The sequence below is a fragment of the Monodelphis domestica genome, chromosome 5, assembly GCF_027887165.1.
Source record: "Monodelphis domestica isolate mMonDom1 chromosome 5, mMonDom1.pri, whole genome shotgun sequence".
NCBI lineage: Eukaryota > Metazoa > Chordata > Mammalia > Didelphimorphia > Didelphidae > Monodelphis > Monodelphis domestica.
The window spans coordinates 238228468-238247490 of record NC_077231.1 but is presented as its reverse complement, the minus strand read 5'-3'; the positions used below and the strand labels follow the sequence as shown (position 1 = coordinate 238247490).

Here is a 19023-nt window from a genome sequence, read left to right as displayed (position 1 = left end):
ATAAGAAAAACACTGAAAATGAGAAATGTATGTAGAGTGAAGGTGAGGTGCTGGAGCAGAATATACTGTGCCTCCCTGGATCCAGAGAAGTCAGGGATAGAAGTCATGATCTTTGAAAGAGTTGGGGCTAAAAAGGATATAATTGGAAGTGATTACAAGGATAACTATATTATGCTGAGAGGGTACTATAGATAATGAGGCATTATTAATATTGGACTTGTATGAACTAAGTGCTATAGTGTCCATATTTTTAAAGGAAAGAATAAATACAAATGAAAATTGGTAACAAAATTATAAGAGCAGAAGACTTTAATTTTCCCCTCTTAGAACTAGATAAATCTTTCTTAAGTTTTGCTTAGAAGTTAAGTAAAGGAATAGAACCTTAGATAAGTTAAATATGATACATATTTGGAAAGCCCCACCCCCACCTGCATGAGGTTAGTAATAGACATAAGCTTGAGCATACTTATATAATTCAAACACAGTTTCTGGTGGGACAATAATGGTTCAGAGGGCACAAGTATTCTGCAAAAATCTAACTTTAACACTGATCATACTATGGAGATAATTCTGAATTCCTGAGGGGTTATGGCATTGGAACAAAAGTTCTACTTGGTATGACCAGCTGAAAAGACTTGGTTTGGGAAAGAGTTTGGTCCTGGCAACAGACTGTAAGGACAGATCTAGTTAAATATGGTCCTAGTAATGTATGTTAACTGAGAACCAGATGGATTTAGTTGATCAAATTAAATGCTGATAGGAGTAAACAGGTCTAATATTATATTGCTAGAGCAGCTATGACTATTTTTAGAAAATAAGATGGAAATATAAATTAAGAGTTAAAAAACTATTCATGCTCATTGACCTAGGGATGTCATTACTAGGATTAGTCCTTAAGAACATTATTGAGAGGGTATAAAGCTGTGTATGTATGAAAATATTGATAGAAGGTTTGCTTGTAATGACAAAATAACTGAAAATAACACAAATGCAATGATTGGGAGAAAAGCTGCATAGATTGCTATATTTGAATGTAATGGATTATATTGTGTTATTAGAAAGGATAAATATTAGAAATATAAAGAAAATAAGGGAAATATATGAAGAAATGAAAAGAGAATAAGAATAATACATACTCTGATTACATTTAAAACATGGTCACAAAATCAAGAGAAAAAATAAAGTAAAACAAATCCAAAGGGAACTCAAAAGCAGAGATATGTTTATATTAGCACATATATAATTTATATATTTTAAAAGCAATTATAAACAATGTGGAGTTTGTGGCTTTGCACATACTTTTTTATGAATTGGTTTATTTAAATGTTTTCTGGTGATGGTTGTAGTGGTTATTAAGCATATAATAAAAATTGAAAAAAATGTTCCTCCCCCTTCCTCCCCCCCCCCGATTTTCATCATCAACAAATTTAATAAACATACCTTCTGTAGCTTCTCCTCAGTCATTGATAAAGATGGTGGTGAACAAGGCATGACCAAGTATAGAGCCTTGTAACATGCCCTTTGAGCTGTCTTTCCAAGTTGATATATATATATATATATATATATAAATATATTATCCCTTTGTTCAGTTACAAATTGACTTTCATCCAACCTGTATTTATCCATTTTATCCACAAAGAATCTGAAGAAATTGTCAAATGTTTTGATGACACAGTGACCTCATTTCCCCTTTTGACTGCCTTGTTGCCTAGCCATGAAGATAAATTTGGTCTGCCCATTATACTAGGTCTAGAGAGAGTGCTCGCCTTCTGCATGCCTAGTTTGTTCTGAGTGCATTGCATAGTTCCATTCTCAAAAAACAGGGAGTATAGAAGAAGCAGAACAACCTCATGATTGACACGGTAGAATCAAAATAATCATCTAGATGGAGGCGTGGCAGGATTTGGCATTATTGTTCTATTGGTAATCATGCTGCTTCTCCTTTAGGTTCAAACAGTTCAGAAATTCCTTCTGGATAGTCTATAGGCATCTCTAACTTGACATATCCTAAAAGAAAACTCATATGCCCTTCTCAACCCATTTGTCTTCTAATCTTCCCACTTCTTCCAATGGCATCACTATTTTCTTAGTTACCCCATTGTCCATAGTATGTGCATAATAAATGATTATTGAATTAAATTCAATTTCCTTGATGACTTGTCAGATCAAAGATTGATCTGATATTGACCATTTAAAAACTTCATTATGAATGCATTCTAGAGTCTATTCCCTAGAAATAATTACTGGGTGATTCTTTCCTTGTCTTTCTTCTTTTATCCCTTAACTCGCAGATATTTAGGTTTTGAATTTCATTCCTTGTGTCTGCCTAAGCCTCTGTCCTATATCTTGCTGAGTCCTATTGATTCTAATAATTCCATATCATCTGTCTTAACTACCCCTTCCTCTCCATTATATCCTGCCATGAATCTAGCTTAAACTATTACCTGCTTTTCTCAAGTCTAAGATATTGTAAAGTCGTCTCACCTGGCTTCTCTGCCTCCATTTTCTGTGGTCTAATCCATCCTTTACACATCTGAAATAATCTTAATGGATAGATTTGGTCTTGTCACTGTCATCCTCAAAAACTTCTTGATTGCTTATGACCTATAGACTAGATAAAATGTTGTTTCTAGTCTGATATTTAAGGCTATTTTCCATTCAACTGCAATATTTTTGTTCAGACTCATTTCACACCATTCCACTTCTTGAACACTATACTTGAACAGAACAGAACTGCTATCTTTTCTTGATGTCTTCTCATTCTTTTCTCTTCATTAATACGTGCAGGTTCTTCCTCATGCCTAGGATATACCTCTTCCTCACATCTGTTGACTAAAATCCTTTTTTTCTTTCAGGGATCAGTTTAGGTATTAAGTAATCTGTGAAGATTTCTCTAATCTCCTTGTCAAAATCATATTGTATATCTCTCATCAGGTTTTCCTTCTGACATAGACTATAAACCTCTTGAATAACAATATCAAAATCTGATGAAAGAATCACTGGACTGTCAGTAGAAGTTGACTTGGAATAAATTCAGCCCCCAATATTAATACTTGTCTGCTCTCCAGAAATCATTCAACTTTGCATCTGTAAAATTGAAGAAAAATAATCTGTAGTGCTTACCTCACAGAGCTGGTGTAAGGATTCAATGAAATAATGTATATTAATGGTTCTCAAAGCTTGACGTAGTGCCTGGCAAATAGGAGGTGCTTAATAACTTTTTATTGGTTAATTAATTGAAAGTGTAGCCCCTTGGGATTCTTGAGACTCTTTGAGGAAGATCATAAGGTGAAAGCTACTTCCATAATAAAAACAAAATACTAAAATATCTAAAATTTGAAAAGGATAAATATTGATAAATGATTAACATCAAAGTTCTTTGGAGGATTCTTAAATTTTTTTAAGAATGTAAAGGGGCCCTGAGAACAGAAATGTTGAAATCCACTGATATATATCAAAGACTTTCCTGGTCACAACATCCCAGTCAGGGGAAGATGAAATCAAACAAAACTTTCCTTCCTGGTTTAGCTTAAGTTCCATATCCTTAAAGAAATTTGCTACTGTCTCCAGTCTCAATGATATATTATTTGCCCTGAATTCTCTTATCATTAATTTTGTATACTATTCAGTGGATGTATAGAATATTCTGTCTTTTATTGCTCTTTAACAATATTTGTTGCATGTCCTATTTCTCACCTAAATCATACTCTCTTTTAGAACAAGGGCTCTCTTGTATTTTTTGGAGCATTTAACAAAAGGTCAAGAACCTTGAGCAGAGCTTCTCAGTAAATGATTGCTGATGATTAAGATTACAATTGATGCCATCTCCTGCTCTCCATCTTCTTGGTCCTTGCTTAAGAAATCATGACATTTGACGATGCGTTTTTACTTAACTCTACATATTTCTTTTGTGTATAGGCTTTGCTTACAAAAGAAAGACAACTTGACAATGCTATGGCAATGTTCTTTTATGTTCAGACTTGCACTATCAAAGCAGATTTCCAGCTAAGGATGATAGGTATATGTGTATGATGAAAATTGTGCTAAGTGCCCTTTTTTGGTTAATTAATTGAAATGTATAGCATCTAAATGCTATACATTTCACCTCTGACTGAAATTCTTAACCCCATGTCTCTAAGCTGAAATTAGAATACTTGCAGGAAGGTTTTTGACTGCTACTTTAGAGAGAAAGTGCTGGGAATCATTTAGCTCTTTAGTTTTAGGGAAGCTCTCACATACTCTCTGACATATGCCAAGGAATGGGATGTGGCAGCCACTGCTGATTTAGAGAATGAAATGTATCTAAGGCACTAGGGTGCACAGGTTGTGCTAAATGTCTGGTAGACAAAATGTCTCTTCCTTTCTCTTGATGATTTATGGTCATAATTACTATTAGTAGGTGGCTGATATTAAAAATGAAATATGGTCCTCCTTCATGTTAGAACAAACAACACACATCAATTAGCAGAGAAATTAGCATATTGACTGACTGGGTGAAATATGCATAACATTTGTAACTAATAATAAATAACTTGAAATATTGTGATTATTATTTTTTTAACCCCATGGTGTATTGGGGAATCTTTCTTGTTTGGTGTCTACATTACTTATATTTTCCCTGGATCCTTCAGAGTCATTTCAAAGGATTAGAAAAATGAACTAATCATACTGAGTGTATCAAGGGTAATGGATATCCTTGAGGTAAAAAAAAGAAAAGACTTCTGGACTCATAGCAAGTAGCAAAAAGGTCTTAGAGCATTAGATCCCAAATGGACAATGGGCCCCTGGGGGTGAGGACAGGAGACCTAAGAATGCATGCCTTCAATGAGGATTGTCATTTTGATATTTATTTAGCACCAGAAAAGTATGCTGCTTTGTTTCATATCTGAAGGTATTGTTATTTTTGAAGTATATGAAGATGCTTTGTGATTAGTAGAAAGCTAGCATGCATTGCCATTCATGAGTATTATAGAATTTGTATTGGCTTTTTGTCATGTATTTCCATAAATAATAGATGATAATAATGCAGTCATCATTGAGTGGGAATCTACAAAATGTTTATGGATCAAATTAATGGTTTTCCTACTCAAAAAATGGTAGAGAACCACTGTTATAGAAGATAAACATTTAGCTAAACCAGTAGGAAACCTGGCTAATGTGTAGTTTAGATGTGATTTTCATCATCATGACTATTTGCTAGTTTATGGGTTGTATTTCCAAGCATCATAGAATATTACAGGCATTTGTTTTGGAGTATTGTTGCTAAAAGGAACCTTAGGGATTGTTTTGGTCAGCAACCTCATTTTGTAGATGAGGAAATAATTTCTGCTTGATAGAGTTAGCTCTGTGGCCCAACTTTAAAAAATTTTCTCTCTGCATTTTTGTTTCTCTTTTCTTCCTTTTCTTTTCTATCTTCTATTCTTGCTCTCCATCCTTTGTTCTCATTTTTTTTTTATTTATGGCCTTTGCTTTTAGGCTCCTCCAGAGAGTTTAACTGTAATACTAACTCTCTTCTAGAGTCAACTCCAATCAAAGGATATTTTCTTTATCTATGCTTTGGTATCTTTGGTTCATAAAAAATATTTACTGAGAATGTATTGTGTGTACATGACTTTGTACTTAGTGTTGGACAAAAATATAGGAATGCTAAAATCTGAATCAGAGAAACTGACTTTGCATCTCTGTTCTGTCACTTGCTTTGTGATATGGTCACTTTAATGGAAATTCTTTAGGTCTCAGTTTCCTAATGGAAGAGGGGAAAGTTTGGAGAAGGCCAGTCTATCTTCTAAGGTCCCTTCTGGCTCTAAGAACGCAACAGAACTTCTACCTTTTAATACTATTGGTGAGATTAATATGTTGGACAATGTATGAATTACATGGATCTATGAATAATTGGTTTAGTGTTGGAAGGGATCGTAGAGGTTATTTAGACCAGCTCTTTCATTTCAGATCTGAGGCCTGAAGAGGTTAAATAACAAACTATGAACAACAGAGCCAAGATCTGAATCCAGGTTTTCTGATTCCAAATTCAATGTTCATGTTTCCCCTGTGCCTTACTACTTCTCCATGGCAACAGGGTGACCAGACTCCAACCCTCTCACTCAGAATCTTTGTGTGTTAGGGCAGGCCAGGTATGCAGATAAAAGATCAAGGAGGCTTCCACGTCATCATTGGTCCTCCTAGTTTTACTTGGATGGAGCCTCTAAACCAAAGATTTTTAACCTGAAATTTGTAAACTTATTTTAAAAAAATTATTATTTACTTATTTTTAACATTAAAAAATTGGGTTTCAAATTTTCTCCTACTAGCCCCTCCCCTGCTTTGATGAGGCAAGCAATAAGGTACCCATTATATATGTGAAATCATGCAAAGTATATTTCCCTATTAGCAGAAAAATAAAGTGAGAAAATTATACTTTGATTTACTCAGAGTTCATCAGTTCTCTCTAGATGTTGGTTAGCCTCATGAATCCTTCTAAATTGTAATAAGACTTTTACAGTCAGTCATCATGACAATTTTGCTACTGTGTACAATGTACTATATTTCTATGGACAACAATCTGCTTCTCTTCAGTTTGCATCAGTTTATACAGATCTTCCTAGGTATTTGTGAAATCATACCCTTCATTTTTTATAGCACAATATGTTTCATTACAATCATATGCCACAACATTTTTAGCTATTCCCCAATTAATGGACAATCCTCAGTTTCCAATATTTTATTACCACAAAAAGAGCTGCAATAAATATTTTTGTACATATGTGTCCTTTTCTTTAATCTCTTCGGGAACTAGACCTAGTAGGAGTGTTTCTGAGTCAAAGGGTACACATAATTTTGTAGCTCTTTGGGCATACCTTCAAGTTGTTCTCCAGAATAATTGGACCAGCCTGTGAATTTAAATTTGATAATCTTTGTAATAAAATTGATATCTTTTGCAATCTTCTGAATTTTATTTATCTTATTATTTTATTTATTCATTTAATATGTTATTCTGAGATGATTTATAGATTTCACCAGATCCATGACCAAAGTTGGTTAAGGATATCTGCCTTAGATACTCTCTTCCTACCTCCTTCAGGATCAAATATAAAGTCACTTCATTCATTCAGAGCTATAGCATGGTCCCCTTTTATCTTTCTAGTTATCTTATGTCTTTTCTACCTCTGCCCCGAACCATATACTTTCTGATCTATTCACAATGGCTTTCTTCATGTTCCTTGCACAAAAGAGACTCCATCTCTTGACTATGTTTTCTCTGACTGTGCAAGGTGCCTTGAATTCTCTCCCTGGGTATCTCCATTTCCTGTCTACCTAGCTAAAATCTTATATTTTGCAGGAAAACTTTCCTGATCCTCCTTAACCTTATTGATTTCCTCCTAAAATTATCTTCAACTTATTATGTATATTTTCTTTGTATCTGGTTGTTCGCACATTGTCTCCAGTAGTGTAGACCATGAGCTCCTTAAAAACAGGGGCTATTATTTGCTTCTCTGTCTCTCTGTCTCTCTGTCTCTCTGTCTCTCTGTCTCTCTGTCTCTCTGTCTCTCTGTCTCTCTGTCTCTCTGTCTCTCTGTCTCTCTGTCTCTCTGTCTCTCTGTCTCTCTGTCTCTCTGTCTCTCTGTCTCTCTGTCTCTCTGTCTCTCTGTCTCTCTGTCTCTCTGTCTCTCTCTCAATATAGATATAGATATCCCAAGCACCTTGCACAGTGCCACATGCATAGTAGGTGCTTAATAAATGCTTGTAAATCTCCACCAACTGACTGACTAACTGACTAAAGTTTATCCTTTGTCCTGAATGCATAAAAGGGAAGATTTAAATCAGGGAAATGGATTCTCTGGGGACTTGAAGATGTTAGAAATGGTTTGTAAAAAATAGACTCAAATTGTGGGCATATTTTTCAGTTTATGAAGAAAAATAGACAGACTGGAAAGAATAAGACAAAGGAGGGATGTTTAATATTTCTCCCCTGTTGTTTATCACACTTACAGGGAACCAAACATCTGTTTCAAGTTGGATCATTAATGCCCAGAGAAACCTGTATTTTGATGATCCTCTTTCTGGTACTAATCCACCTTTATCTTTCTTGTTCTCAACAGGCTGTTTGTTTGAGGCTGACCTTTGCAGACCATTTGAAATCTGTATAAATGGTAAGTAGGGAGTCTTTCACTAACCAATTTCTGCTCCTGCATGTAAATCCTGCTAACTTGAGAGCAGTACTACTAATGTTGGAAGAGGAGCAAGGGGACATGGGGGTGGGTCTTCTAATTCTTTGGGCCAGATACTTAGGTGGAAATTCTTGGCATAATTTTGATAGTGTGCAATATTGCCAGAGAAATCAGAAAGAGCAGAACCTTGCGTGGATGCAGTTGCAGGGAAGGGAAGATGGAGGATCAATTGAAATGAAAAATGTTCTCTTAATAAAAACACCCTGCAGTATAACCTGTCAGCAATTTCAAGCTGCTCTTTAAAGGCCTTTGGAGTAAGAACTGGTAGAGCCACCTAAGATGGATTCTTTGGCATAAAAAGAGAAATAATCTGGATGGAATATATGTTTCCTCTGAGCTTTTGCCATTAGTTTTTTTTGTTCACTCCTTAAACAGTTTGGTTTCATTTCACTACATTTTTGCACCCTCCAGCTGTCTGCAAGTTATTCCTCCCTTCTTCTCTCCCACCCCCTTCTATTAAACAAAGCAGCAGACGTGGCACTCTGCATGAGGAGGTAGAGATCAAAGTCTACTAATGTGGCAGATGAAATGTAGATTGCAGGAGTAGCTGGAGTGCCCTGCACACAATATCTTATTGTACTGGACTGTGTCAACACAACCCTTTATTTACACTGACAAGTAAAGAAAGGAATCAGTCCTTTATCCTGTTGCCTTTGCAGAAATATGACAGAGAAGCATGCCTGTTAGTTATGGTGATTGTAGAGACTGGGACAGCTTCCTTTTAAAAATGAGGATGAACTGACTGACCACTGCCACTCTCCAGAAGGAGTCCTTTCTGTCAGACTTTCATTTATAGAAAGCCATATTGGGTAGATGCTTTTTACATCTGGCACATGTAGGATTCAGGGATGAGGAGGAGCACTGAGTAGTTCTCTCTTCTCTCTTAACTAGCTGTAGGTCTCTTCACTTCTGTTTTAACAGTAGAAAGAATTTTGGAGCCCAAAAGTTGGGTTCAAACCCTGCTTTTGGCCACTGACTGACTGTATCCCTTCCTCTCTCTGAGCTTTATTTTTCCTACCTAAAAAACGAGAAGATTGTTCTTGATCTCCAAAGTCTCTTTCTTCTTTAATATTTTCTCAATTAGAGAATATGTTGGATTTCCACTTGATTGGAGCCGGAATCAGGAGTAATGGCATGGATCTTTTCCTTAGGTAAACATGGGTGGAGGGAGAACAAAAGCCTCCTGTTTGTGGTTGAGGATCATTTGGCTGCTCTAACAAACTTCCTCCTTCCTCCCAGACTGTTCTTAATGGCTAGCTGACATGCCAGCTAGACTGGTCCTTCTGAAACACCTGCAAATTAAGTCCTTCCTTCAGCAGATGGAGGATGATTTGATTATCCGAGTGGACCTTTCTCTCTGTCCCTCTCTGTCCCTCTCTGTCCCTCTCTGTCCCTCTCTGTCCCTCTCTGTCCCTCTCTGTCCCTCTCTGTCCCTCTCTGTCCCTCTCTGTCCCTCTCTGTCCCTCTCTCTCCCTCTCTCTCCCTCTCTCCTTCTCCTTAAAAATGAGGTTTGCTTTACTTTTATCTCAGGCATCCTTCTGAGAAAGGTCTCATCAAGGAAAAGAGATTCCAGGCAGTCATGAGGTCATCATTCCTAGAGATGATTATTAGAGATTGTACATCTTTAAAGAAGGAATGAACTCTCTTTGGTTGCTGATGGCCTGGAAGCTGAATAAATAACAAGGGAAATGGGGTCAGTGGCTGGGAAGAAAACCTAGAAATAAAAATTAATGACCATTTTAGGGCTTATTTTCAAGAGGAGTTTTTTTCCCCCATAATTTTAACAGATGGTGACCTGGGTTAGAACATAACCACATCAAAAATTCTTTTTCTGGTGAGTTTGCAAGATGGTGAATTGAAAATAACAATCGCAATAGCTAACATTCATATGCTTTAAGGTTTGTAGGAACACTTTAAATGCATTATTTCATTTGAGCTTCCAGACACCATGTGAGAGGTTTTTCTTTTGTATTTAGTTTAAAGCTGTGGTTTTTATTAGAGTAAATGAACAAAAGATGTGTTGGAGACTGTACTAGGACAGGGTGTGTGTCTGTGTACACACTTGTGTTAGTATATGTGTCTATGTGAGATTAAGAGAGCTGATTGTTAAATTTTCATTGTGAGTAATCAATTTATTGCTTTCTTGATCATCTAGATTTAAGAGAGTGAAGGAGAAAATGTTAATAATGCAGATTAGACTTAAAAGTGCTTCCTGTACATTGTTTTCTTTTGGGAAGCTGGATGTTAATCTACTGGCATACCACCAACAAATAACTTAAGGTCTTTAAAGAGTTGTTTTGGGTCCTGAATGGTTTAAATGACTTGCCCAGAGGGTTTAAGTTGGTCTGTGGTAGGGCTTGGACATATGTCCTCTTGAGTCTGAGGCCAGATCACTTTCAATTCTCTAGGCTGACTGTTATATGGGAGGTATCCCAGATATTTATATATATAACTTAAAGGTAAGGAAACTGAGGTACAGAGAGATTAATGATTTTCTGTGTGGTCGCACAACTAGTGAGCTGTGAGAGGTAGAATTTGAAATCCATTCTGTAAAATATGAGTCCCTTCAGGGTAAGATCTGTTTAATCTTTTATCTCTAGTGCCTATCACAGTGCACAGTGCATAGAGTAAAAAAATATTGAACCATTGATTGTTGAATTGAACTGACCTGAGCTTCCAGCTTCAAGTTTAACTCATCAGCCCACTCATTCATACTTTCTGGTCTTAAATCATGAATCTAGCTAAATATATTTGGCTGCATGTTAACTATAATTATGAATAATATAAGATAATAGATTTAGAAATGGGAGGAATTGGGATCCTCTAGACCAGTGATGGTGAACCTTTTAGAGACTGAGTGCCCAAACTGTACCCTCATGCCACATGTGAGCCACCCCCTTACACAAACAGGGGAGGGAAGAAGTGCTCCCATGGGGCTACTGAGCAGAGGGATGGGTGATGTGAAAAATGTTCTCAGGCACAACAGAGATGGGGAAGAGAGCAGCCCTCTCCCACAGGCATGCCATAGGTTTGCCATCATGGCTCTAGACCAATTCTTTCATTTTATAGTTAATAAAACTGAAGGGAGTTTGTGCAAAAGTACACAAATAGGAGTAGCTAAATCAGAAACTGAACCCAGGTCATCTGACTCCAAATCTAACATTTACTAATGCACCATACTGCCTTTGCTGCCATTTTGGTAAATTGCTTTTTTTTTTTTAACTTCTTTCTCTCTGGTCCAAGAGAGCTCAGGCTCCATGAAGAAAACATATCTCCAGGTGGATATATTTGTCTGCCTCTAACTGGAGGCTGGGCTAAATTTTCCAGCAGCAGCCACACATCTTAAATCCTTTCAAAGGCAGAAGGTACTTCTAGTTTGTTTTTCTTTATTCTTAAGATTTTTCTATAACATAAACTGCTTTTTTTCTGGTAATCAAATCTAATTCCCCTGTATGTTTGTAAATTAGCAATCAATTCTTGTATTGAAGCATTTTTTCCATTGTCTGTTATACTCAGATACAGCAAAGATTGATTATTAAGAAGCTAGGAATGTGTGTGTGTGTGTGTGTGTGTGTGTGTGTGTTTGTTTGATTTGTTGCATGCTTAGCATCAAGAATAGAAAAGAACCCTGCAATCTACCTTTGCCTATCACCTCTCTTTGCCTTTCTACTTTGGAATTATAGTATATTAGATTAAGATGAAAGCTTCGAATACCTTGGAAAGGAAAAGCAATTTCCATGTAAATACATTCACATTCCTGATTTGGGGAAACAGAGTGCTTAGAATTATTCTTAGCACTATTTTAGGACTACAAAGCAACAAAACTGGTCTTGGAAAATTGTACTCTGCCTCACTGACGTGGGAATAATAAAATAGAAATATCTACTGTCTTTAATGGGACTGAAGGTGTGCCATGACTGCTGAAGACTGGACAGTTCAGTCCAGGCCTGGGTTTGAGGCATATAGACCCAAGTTGGATAAATTTTAATTATTTCATGGATCTGGAAAATTAGAGGAATGAACATTCAAACATAGCTAATGGATAAAGATCTTCCCTCAAAAACCACAAAGAAACACAGGTCATCTAGGAAACTCACTTGCCTTTGACATAGATTTTTGGGCCATTGGATTCTTTAAATAACTTTCCATCCCTTATCCTTATTGTTTTCACCCCAATCCTCTAAGTTAGTATTTGACAATGTTTAACTTTCCTGGGGGTTGGGCTTACTCTTAACTCTACCTTGAAGGTTTGAATGTAGCATCATTTAAGTCCTGTGTGTCATCCTTGCAATTCAACCAACATTGATTAAAAGCTTGCTCAATCGATGTTAAACTTAGAAAGACACAGATGAAAAAGCACTGCCTTCCAAAAGCTACCATTTTGCATTTCTCTCCTTCTTGGTTAGCCTCTCTTTCCTCCCTCACTCTCAATCAGTCTCATCTTGCTCACTAGGTTTCTCCTTGTATTCTTTGAGAATGAGAAGCATTCTAATATCACCTGAAACATAAGAGAAATAGGGAATAAATCTGCAACCAGATAAGTCTATACTTGCTGCCCGAATTTTAAAAAGTGATGGACAGTGTTTCCTTCTTTAGGATTATTGTGCCACCCCACCCCCTCCCTCTAGTGAGCATCATCAACACTGTTCTGTTTTTCTATTCCTTAGTTTTTCAGATCATCTGCAGCAACATCTTTGTTATTTTTCATCTTATTTACTGCATATGCTATTATAAATATGAATATGTATATATTCACATTTTCAGCTAGGAAATGTTTCTAGGTATGTTGCTATGATCTTAGAATGTAGTCAGTGCCCATTTTCCTACTAAGTGAAAGCCTCAAAGTATTGCATTATTCCCCATGACTGCAGATGACTCAGTGAAACAGCTCCCACAAATAATTAACTATAGAGGCAGGTTCATGGTTTCATTAAGACAAGCCTCATTGGCATTCATTTAAACTTACTGCATGTCGACTTATTAAGACTAATTGAATCAGTGCTTTAAGATTACCATCTTCATAAAAACTCAAGTAAACCCTTAAGTACCAATGTCTCAGTGTTATACCAGAAACTAAACTAAGACACTAAAGAAATAGACACTGTCATCTCAGGTCTGTAATCTGGTTATGACCAAGTTAGACTGTGAGTCCTGTTGGGGTTTGGCTGACAGCAGCTAACAGAGATCATTTCCCTTGTCTGCTATAATCTGTCACAACATTAAGCATATCTTTGAGAAACCCAATAGCCAATCCTTAAGCTTATAATCAAGATAGCCCCATTTACCTACCTCATCCCTGTGTGCATTGCAAGTGTAGTATCTTAGTATAGGGAGGCTAAAGTGATAGCTTCATTCTCTCTCTTCTCTCTCTTCTCTCTCTTCTCTCTCTTCTCTCTCTTCTCTCTCTTCTCTCTCTTCTCTCTCTTCTCTCTCTTCTCTCTCTTCTCTCTCTCTCTCTCTTCTCTCTCTCTCTCTCTCTCTCTCTTCTCCCTCTCTCTCTCTCCTCCCTCTCTCCTCCCCCCTTTCTCTCCCTCTCCCTTCCTTTCTCCCTCTCTCTTTCATCATCTATCTCCTCTCTCCTTCATTTGTCTCCTACTTCCCCACCGCATCTAGCTCTCATGTTCATGTATGTAAATGTAGTGCCCAAGCCATTATAAGAGCTGGATATCTCTGTCTCTGTATTCTTCTCTCCCTCTCCCTCTCCCTTCCTCCCTCCCTCTCTCTTGCATCATCTTTCCTCTCTCTCCTTCCTTTGTCTCCTACTTGCCCATCCTATCTAGCTCTCATGTTCATGCATTTAAATAATAGTGCCCAGGCCATTAAAAGAGCTGGATATCTCTGTGTCTTGTCTGTCTCGTCTGTCTCGTCTGTCTCGTCTGTCTCGTCTGTCTCGTCTGTCTCGTCTGTCTCGTCTGTCTCGTCTGTCTCTATATGTAGCTTTTAGGCACATGTGTGCAGACACACAGACACGTGTAGTATTTAGAAGAGTGTAAAGAGCCAGATCTTTCTTTCTCTCTTGATATCTAGCCCTTTAGCTTCATCTAGGTGTTAATAAATATACATATGCATGTATGTCAAAAACATTTTTTATCTATCTTTCTATCTATCCTCTGCTTTTCTTTGTCTATCCATCATGTCTTCTGTTCTATAAAAAGATCCTAGATTTAGAATAGAAAGGGGTCTTAGAAGCCATATTATTAAATTCTTAAATTTACACATAGGGAAACTGAAGCCCAGTCAGATTAAGTCCCTTGTCCAAGGATGCACAGGTAATAATGGAGCATAATGGAGCCTGAATTCTAACCTAAGTTGTTTTTAGCTCTGATGATACAGACTTCCTGATAAACTCAGTATTATATGTATCCCATGAATGACAAAGGGGTCAACACAGATTTCTTAGAGATCTTGATGAAAGGATTAGATTTTGGGCTTTTCCAAACTCCACTAAATAAAATGACAGCTTAATGAATAAATGTTACCTTTTCTAATGGAACAACAATGCAGTCCTATTATAGTATAGTATAGTATATATATAGTAGTTGTCTCTCGGTAATGGAGGATGACTATTGTCTTTGTGTGTTTTTGTGCACAAAGACACTTGTGCATGAAGATTTAAATGGAAAAGTCGATGCACAGAGACAGTCCCACTCTCTCGGCGTTGGAAGCCTGGGTCCAGTGGCACAAAAAGTCGTTACATCTGGAGACTTCCTCAGCTGCATTGGATGGCCGTGTTGTCTTTTGTGCTCCAACATGCCCTAAGCACTCCACAGTGCTTCGCTGCGTCGCCCTCTCAGCCGTTGAACCTTCTTATTGGTTTCTTCTGTTTGTTCAGATGAAGCAGTCTTCACATGCTAGGTGAGCAAAGCCCTAGTTCACCAGGGGTCCACGACTACCCGATGGCTACCCTCACAAGGTTTGGCCAGCCTGTCTAAGCCGTTGCCCGGGGTGTGGCCGCTGCCGCATGCTAGCAGCTACTGGGAGCCACAAGTGAGAGCTGGGTGTCAGGTGGGGGTCAGAGGCTGGAGAGCTGCCCTAGAAGGGTACGACAAGCCCTCCATACCAGAGATACTACCCCTCCCTGAGCACTCCATACACCCCAATGCAAGTCCTATTAGTAGGAGACCAAAGGTGGGAGACCAGAGAGATATGTTTTCTCCAGGATTATGCTGCAGAACCCAAATTAAAACTCTGATGAATGAATTCTGGAAGTTTCTGTGAAATAAACTGGCCTGGAGTAGAGTTTAATTAGGTTAGCTGGGTGACTTCCCTGAGTAAAGGGTATTTGGAACAATATTTTATAATCATAAGTCTTCTGACTTAGAGTGTGAAACTGTTTGCAGTAACTTTTCTGTAATCGCTATCCATCACAGGGCTAGGGGAGAAATGAGGAGTATTATTAACATCTACACCTTTTAGATGGCTAAGTATTCATCACAGAGAATGGCATGACTTGAGGCAATGAGGGATTAATTACATGGAGGAAACTATGATTATTCCAAAGGTAGTTTCTTTAAATTGGCTTCTAAAATACCATTTGCTATAGGCTTGCCCATGGAAACCTTTGCTCATTAGCAGTAGTTAATTGTTAAGAAGATTGAAATCACAGTAGTATAAAAGATGCATTATTATAGAGTTTGTCTTTATTTAATATTGTGATTTTAATTTCAATAGTCACCCTTTAAGGGAAATCTAGTCCACTCCCAAAAAGTATTTATTTAGTGTTTACTATATGGTAGGGCCTGGGAATACAAAACTGAAACAAGGAGTTCATGTTCGATTTGGGAAATTGAAAAGTAGATATGTGATAATTTTAGGAAGAAGGAGGAAATGGGGGGGGCAATTGGATGGCTCAGTGATTGAGAGTCAGGTCCAGAGATGTGAGGTTCTGGGTTCAAATGTGACCTCAGACATTTCCTCTCTTTGTGACCCTGAGCAAGTTACTTAACCCCCATTGACTAGCCTTTATCACTCTTCTGTCTTGGAACCAATACATAGTATTGATTCTAAGAAGGTAAGCATTTAAAAAAAAGAAAGGAAATGTTCATACCCAAGGGGCTCAGAAAGGGCTTCTATCAGAAAATAAATTGTGCTTTGATGGAAACTGGTCATTCTAAGGGGCAGAGGTGAACAGGGATTGTGCTCTAGGCTTTCCAAACTTCTTCAGAGTCCTATAGATGGGTGATGGGAAGTCAGAGAATAGTAAATCAATCATCTTAGTTGAACTTAAAGTGTGTGAAGGAGAGCACTGTGAAGTAAACCTGGGAAGGAAAGCTAGAGATAGATTGTGAATAATTTTAAATACCAAAATGAGAAGTTTGAATTTTATCTGAGGCAAGAGGCATCCACTGAAAGTTCTAGAGTCCTATCAGCTTTGTGTTTTAGGAAGAATATTTTGGTCATTGTGTGGAAGATATATTGGGGAAAGGAGAGAATTGAAATTGGATGTACAATTGGGAGTCTTTGGCAATAGTTTAGCTTGGAGGTGATTAGTAGCTATGTGAGTAGAGATAAGGGATTGATTGTCAGTCAACCAAGCCACAAGTCTTTAAATGCCTACTATATGAATGTGGAGAGATACAAGATTGAAAGAGAATAAAGATACCTTGTTATTATTACTACATGCATGATGCCATTGTTGTATTTGTTGAATATTTCTACCTAGCAACTGTTAACAGTGTTTCATATAACATGGAGGCTTGTTAAATGCTTGTTGAATTTAAATGAATTGGAAAAAAAAAAGGAGGAATGTGCTTTTGTGATTCAATATTCAGCTTTCTCCAATACCTTTTTCTGTGTATTGTTCCTTCTAGATTATTCAAGTGGTAGTGTTGAATTCATTTGTGGCCCTTGCATGTTTAATGTGTTTTCTTGAACACAGTTCCTCTTGGGATTCATGTAATTATTTCAGAATCAGCCTTTGGGTTACAAAGAATCCAGAGAAGGGAATGATTTGATTTAGCTGGGAGGTCGTCTTCACTGGTCTCAGCATTTACCAGCAGTCACCAACTGGAGATTCTCCTCATATGCCTCAACCTCATCTACTCCTTGGCTTCCACTTGTCCACTGAACCAAAAGTTCCTTAAGGTATCCCAGGGAATAGATGCTTTATTAAAAAATTATCTGTTTGTTGAACATGTCTCAAATCCCAGGTATCTCCCTCCTGTTCCTCCCCACACCAGAGAAGGTATCACTTGAATTAAAAAAAAAGGACATGTAAACTATTTCTTTCATGTTTCTATTTATCAGTTCTTTCTCTGAAGTTCGACATGCACAAATTATTCTTCAAACAATAGTTCTATAGCTGTTTATAATGTTTTCTTGGTTCTACTTATTTCACTTCTCACAATTTCAGTGGGGTCTTTCCATATTTTAAAAAAAATCAACCTGATTATCTATCCTCCTGGCACATCACAATCATATGCCACAACTAGTTCAGGCATTCCCCAATTTATGGGCATCCCCCCACTTTCTAATTCCTTGTTATGTAACAGTTAATTTAGTTTCTCTACTAAAAGTATTATATTTTAGAGGTTTATTAAAGATTATTAGAAATCAAGGATAAATAAGTACAAAATAAGAAAAGCCTAGGGCTGGTAAACCCATTCAATTTCACTTACTACCTCTAGAGATATGTGTGCTTAGAAGTGGAAACAGAGAGACCAAGTAGGCAGTACAGTCAGTTTAAATACCCATTTTGTTCTCAGCCCATGTGGGTATCTCAGGTGAGATTATAGGGCATTCTGGGAAGTGCCAAGGACTTCTGGGGATTGAACTCTGGGGTTCAAATCTCCATTTTTACAGTTACCACAAGGAGAACTGCTATAAATATTTTAGAACATAAAGGATTTTTTCCTTTTTCCTCTTTTCTTGGGAAACAGACCAAACTTTTTGTATTCCTGAGTCTAAGGGTATACATAGTTTTATATGTTTTATAATTTTCTGGGCATGGTGGGATAAATTTACAATTCTACCAACAGTGTATTAGTGTCTCCATTTTTCTGCATCCTTTCCAATTATTTTGCCCTTTTATATTTTAGCCAATCTAATAGATGTGAAATGATATCTGAGTTGTTTTGATTTGCATTTCTTTAATCAGTAATGATTTAGAGCATTTTTTGTATATATATATATGAAACTTTGACTTTATCCAAAAACTCTCTGTTCTTATCTTTTGACCATCTATTACATGGGGAATGGCTCATTTTCTTATAAAATTGACAAAGTTATCTATATATTGTAGATGTGACTTCTATCCACTGATATACTATTCTAAATGACTTACTAGACTTAAGATCATCAAACCAGAAAAAAATGAAGGCACCCATAGTCATTTAGCTGATTTGGCATGCTTACATGATGGTAGTATTCTTTCAAAGTGACTTATTTCCTCTCTTATGGGGGGGCAGAGTACAAGCAGAAGGAGATAGAAACAGAGAGGAAGACTGTGAGATAGTGAGACAAATGGGGACTCAATTGGACATAAGGAGAGTCAGCTAGAAAAATAGAAAACATTAGACACAGGAAGACAAGGACATAGATAGTCACAGACTCAGAATCCTACAGAGACAGAGACCTACAGAAATATATATAAGGGAAGGATTGTTCACTAACCACACAATTAGAAAACTGCACCTTGAGCAAATAAATGCTGACACCAACAGAAGGATTCCTCTTTCCTTATAATGGTGCTCCACCAGGTTACTCCATTAAAACCCACCCTTCCTTCCTTCCTTCCTTCCTTCCTTCCTTCCTTCCTTCCTTCCTTCCTTCCTTCCTTCCTTCCTTCCTTCCTTCCTTC

General features: G+C 37.2%; 1 protein-coding gene across 2 annotated transcripts in view; it reads left to right on the top strand.

The window, feature by feature from the left end:
* Window positions 1–19023, top strand: part of PTPRN2 (protein tyrosine phosphatase receptor type N2) — a 1540336-nt gene that overhangs the window by 182078 nt on the left and 1339235 nt on the right. For both annotated transcript variants that reach the window (XM_007504686.3, XM_056800889.1), the window contains exon 2: window positions 8097–8147. In XM_007504686.3, coding sequence (XP_007504748.1) covers window positions 8097–8147 — 51 coding nt within the window. The remainder of the gene's footprint in view (window positions 1–8096; window positions 8148–19023) is intronic.